The following is a 4,954-nucleotide window of genomic DNA, read 5'->3' on the forward strand; positions in this document are numbered from 1 at the left end:
GCCCGTTACAAAAAAGGGTGAAAATAAAATGGATAGGTTAAAAAAAGAATAAATGAATGTAACTCATTTCTTTCCCTCCTTTTTTTTTTTCATTTGATTATGTTGGATGTTTAACGCTTGCAAGCGGAGACATCCCCTTACTCTTCTTATCCTACTTAGCTGCTTAAAGGGTATATACATGAAATTAAAGATATGAAAATCCTGATTTCGTATCAATATACCATAAATAATATATAAATGAAATTGAAGATGTATTAGGAAAATCTTGATTTGGTGTCTATATACCACTGAAATCGTCATTATATAAATGATATTAGAAATATATTCCAAAATCCTAATTTGGTATCAATATATCACAAAGATCATCATTATATAAATGATATTAGAAATATATTCTAAAACCCTACTTTGGTATCAACATGCCACAGAAATCGTCATTATACAAATGATATTAAAGATATATTCTAAAAATCCTGATTTGCTATTAACATGGCATGAAGAGTATATACACGAAATTAAAGATATATTATGAAAATCCTGATTTCATAACATCTTAGCAAAAAGAGTATATAAACGGAAAATCTTGATTTGGTATCAACATGCTACAAAAATCGTTATTATATAAATGATATATTCTAAAAATCCTAATTTGGTAACAATATATCACAGAATGTTTGTTTGCTTGTAATTAAGCAGAAAACTACACAATGGGCTATCTGTGCTCTGCCTACCACGGGTATCGAAACCCGGATTCTAGCGCTGTAAGTCCAGAGACATATCGCTGTGCCACTGGGGAGCGTTACAGAAATTATCATTACATAAATATATTAAAGGTATATTATGGAAATCTTAATTCAGTATCAAAATACCACAGATATCGTCATTATATAAATTAAATTAAAGATGTATTCTAAAATCCAAATTTGGTATCAATATGTCACAGAAATCGTCATTATGAAAATATATTATAGATATATTCTAAAAATCCTAATTTGATATCAATATGCCATAGATATTGTCATTATATAAATATATAAAAGGTATATTATGAAAATCCTAATTTGGTATCAGTATGTCACAGAAATTGTCATTAGTTAAGATTTTATTTAAATATGTGGTTCAACCAAACTCTTGTTAAATCAGATTCAGAATCAAGCCTTACAAAAACCCAGACAATGTTCTAAGGCAGAAATATTTTGCTATGTGTTGTGGGTTTGAGAAGATTTCAAGTGACGACGTTTATGTTCTAATTTGGTTATTTCTTGAAACGTAGAATACTAGGAAAACAAATGTGTGTTTGTAAATTGATATTTCATGCAGTCGTTTGTTCCTCATTTCTTATTAGGTAAATAATCATCATAGAAAAGTTTGCTCAAAAAACTTAGGAAGTTTACGAGTAACTTGATCTTGTTCGTAATTAGCGCTTGACATCAGGACTTGTGTTATGACGTCACACTCAGACAATGCATTAAGCTTATACGAAAGTGACTCTGAAAACACGTTCGGGCCTGATGTATTACCATTCACAGGCTAGACCCCACACTTCTAACTGTTGACGTCTCTGCCGTGAATGAGAATTAATACCTCGGAGAATTGCTTATTCTCATCGGCCGTGTTCGCTAACTCTCGCTTCATATCTTCATAATTACATGAAAGTCAGAATCTTCTCAGCTACCGTTTGGTAATAGAAGAAAAAGACGTTGCATAAATCAGTTCACATCCAGGTTGAGTTGCTGAAAGCACGTACTGATCCATTAAATCAACTGGGTAAAAGAAACAGTGTTATTTAAGCCAAACATAAGGTCAGTTTTGAGAGTGATGAAACTGAAACACACGCACACCATAATAAAACAGATCAGTTAAGGAAGTTACCGTCATTTTATAGATACAGCTAGTTGTACAATATTCGATGTGAATCCACTGAAGTTAAATGGTTTGTAATGTTCGAAATTTATAAATGTTCCTGGTTAAATATCCGAAGTTTTCCGATTAATAAGCGTTAATCACAGTTATAACTTACGAAGTGTATAGCACACCAACTATAGCAAACCAATAATAGATACTCTTTTCAGACGCGTTGCGTTGGATATATTTATAGGCGTGTGGAGAGTTTCTCGAAATTTCAGTTTTACGTAACAATACTGACGCTAACACTGACGTTTACGTAAACACATATATTGTTGATTGTTAATTAGGCGGGAGTTTCGCAATACAGATTTAACAGTATGAGTTATGTACATTTCTAAATATAAATTTAATTTAAACAAACATCGATATTAAAATGAATATAGAATAATAAATCCGTCACAAGATATAGCTAGCTATTGAGTATGCGATCTAGGAATAGTCTTTCTATATCCCAAGAATAGCTCACTGTTCAACAGCCAATTTCGAAAGTTTTAATTATCTTGGAAATAGAGATGATTGTTCAAAAGACCTATTTTAATCATGTTGGAGGCCAACTATTTAACAACCTGTAAGTCTTCATTTTCTTAAAGGTTGAGTGACTGTCATTATCTTAGTGACAGAAGTAACTGTTTAGCAGGTTAATGCCTGCGAATGCCCCAGTTATCTTAGAATTAAACTAACTGTTCCAGATATTGTTTACGAACGTGTTCATTATCTTGCAGGTAGAGCTTGCTGTTCAGCAGATTGGCTTCAGGAGAGAGAAGCGAGGCTATCGTGAGTTGAAGCTCGGTGCTGAGAACCTAGTTCCGCCCAAAGAGCCTAACGATCCTTACTTTCCATTCCAATGGTACTTGGTAAGTACTTCTTCACCATACTGTATATATATATATATTCATACAAAAGATGCCCATTTCTGATGAGCCTGTTTATTTCTGGTGTTGAGTGGATTCTGCCTTAGTTCTTGTAGTGTATTCTTCTGTTTGAATACTTTCCTAGTTGACATTTTTTTATTTATTGCCTACAGGTTGAGAAAATATTTTTTATTCGTTTTTTATAAGAATTTTAATATTCTTCAGTTTTAACTCATTCTGAGAAACCATCAGTGATTCTTTAGTTCTATCAGAAGTCATTCGAATTTCATTAATACGTCACTAGAGATGCTTTGTTATTACGTTCATATTTTATGAGGAACAAGTGTAATAAGTATTGAATGATATTTTGAAATATCCTAGAATATCATAAGAATTAATTAACCTGACCTTTAACACAGTATCAGTTGTGTTACTTAATTTGTTTAATATTGAAGATCTATCTGTATAAGGAAAATATTTATTTGGATAATCCCTTTATTACACTTATTTACCTACCAAGGAGGTGGAAATCTAATAGCGAAAGAACTCTTTAAGATCTTAGACAATCCCTAAACAGTCAAATTAATCTCCCTTCAATGGCTCCGCTTTAAACTTGTGGACTTACAACGCTAAAATTCGAGTTGAGCACAGCGTAGATAGTCTATTGCGAAGCTTTGAGCTTCACAACAAACAAAAAACATCTTTTCATGCTAGTTATACGTGTGGGTGTGTGTACATCTCAAAAACGCTGATTTGCTCCAGGCGAAGCAAACATTGGCTGAAAAACGATTGTTTATATAGATTTATTTTTAATACATGTTTAGAAATTTTAGTAGTATTATTTGTTTATGCGGGCATTTCACTCTTTCCGAAGGATCATCTGATTAAACACTTTAAATCATATTAGTGCTTAACTGGATCATTATTAAACATATCAGTGCCCAGCTTTTTCAGAAAACTAAGACGTTGTGATCGATACCGTTGGTCAGAGTTTTCAGTAAGACCAGAGTATACATGATATATTAAATGTTTATCTTTACTTATTATACACGAGAAGCTTTGATATTTTGCTGCAGCTATGTTCAGCTTCTACACATAAGCTTCGCTAGTGGACCATGATTGTTTATTTATTCAGATTGTGTACAATACATTATTCCCTTCTTCGTAACTCATTTTGACTGATCGACTTTACAGAGAAGTGTATTGCCCTTACTAGTTTACCCTAATGATAAAACAAACATTGGATTTGCTCAAATTGTTCAAAATTTAATATTATTTAGTTGTAAGTTATTTTGTTCAGGCGATGAAGTATAAGATACTTGTTCACTCATGTCGTTGTTTAGGTTTGTTCTAAAATCTATACTTACCTGTTATTTTATTATCCAACAATGAGTAATTTCTTTAATACGAGAGTTTAGTTACGATATACATCTCTCTCTCTCTCTCTCTTTACTTATTATACACGAGAAGCTTTAATATTTTGCTGCATCTATGTTCAGCTTCTACACATAAGCTTCGCTAGTGAACCATGATTGTTTATTTATTCAGATTGTGTACAATACATTATTGTATAAATATATATATTATGTAACTGGAATCTTTATAAAATTCAGATCTCATCTTAAACTAATTACGAAATGATGCCCCAGACATCGAAAGGCGATTGCTGGTATATTGTTAGAAACATGGCATTTAATTTCCGTTTAAAGTACGTTACATGTTTCTAAGTCCTAGTAATAGATAAATTGCAATTTTAAAAGTCTGTAATTGGCTGCATGCAAAGTGTAGATTTTGCAAATAAATTATGTAGTGAAAAGTGTAACTAGCATGCATGCTGTATAATAATTAAACTGCATATTGTAAACTATGTGAATACACCACGTAACGTGAGTCATGAATACAAATCTCGTATTGTGACTTATACAAATAGCTCACATATTATCAGTTGTGTAAACTGACCTTTTACTATATGTTGTATAAATAGACCACATATATATCGTGTAAACACACCATGCATTCTGAATTGTGTGAGCAGACCACGTATTGGAAGTTATGTAAATAAACCACACATTGTATATGTGATCAACAAACCATGTCTTATCACTTGTGTAAATAGATAAATAGACAATCTGATTTAATTTTTGTAATTATTTCACATTCTATATAGTTTTACTATATATATATATATATATATA

The 4,954-nt window shown here is 31.7% G+C and overlaps 1 protein-coding gene across 1 annotated transcript in view; it reads left to right on the forward strand.

Annotated features, from left to right (window-relative positions):
- LOC106459205 (neuroendocrine convertase 2) overlaps positions 1-4,954 on the forward strand; it is a 103,899-nt gene that overhangs the window by 47,434 nt on the left and 51,511 nt on the right. Inside the window, exon 3 of the mRNA XM_013918811.2 lies at positions 2,631-2,762. Within this exon, the coding sequence (XP_013774265.1) occupies positions 2,631-2,762 (132 nt within the window). The remainder of the gene's footprint in view (positions 1-2,630; positions 2,763-4,954) is intronic.

This window comes from Limulus polyphemus, unplaced genomic scaffold (assembly GCF_000517525.1).
Source record: "Limulus polyphemus unplaced genomic scaffold, Limulus_polyphemus-2.1.2 Scaffold26, whole genome shotgun sequence".
NCBI classification, from domain to species: Eukaryota; Metazoa; Arthropoda; class Merostomata; order Xiphosura; family Limulidae; genus Limulus; species Limulus polyphemus.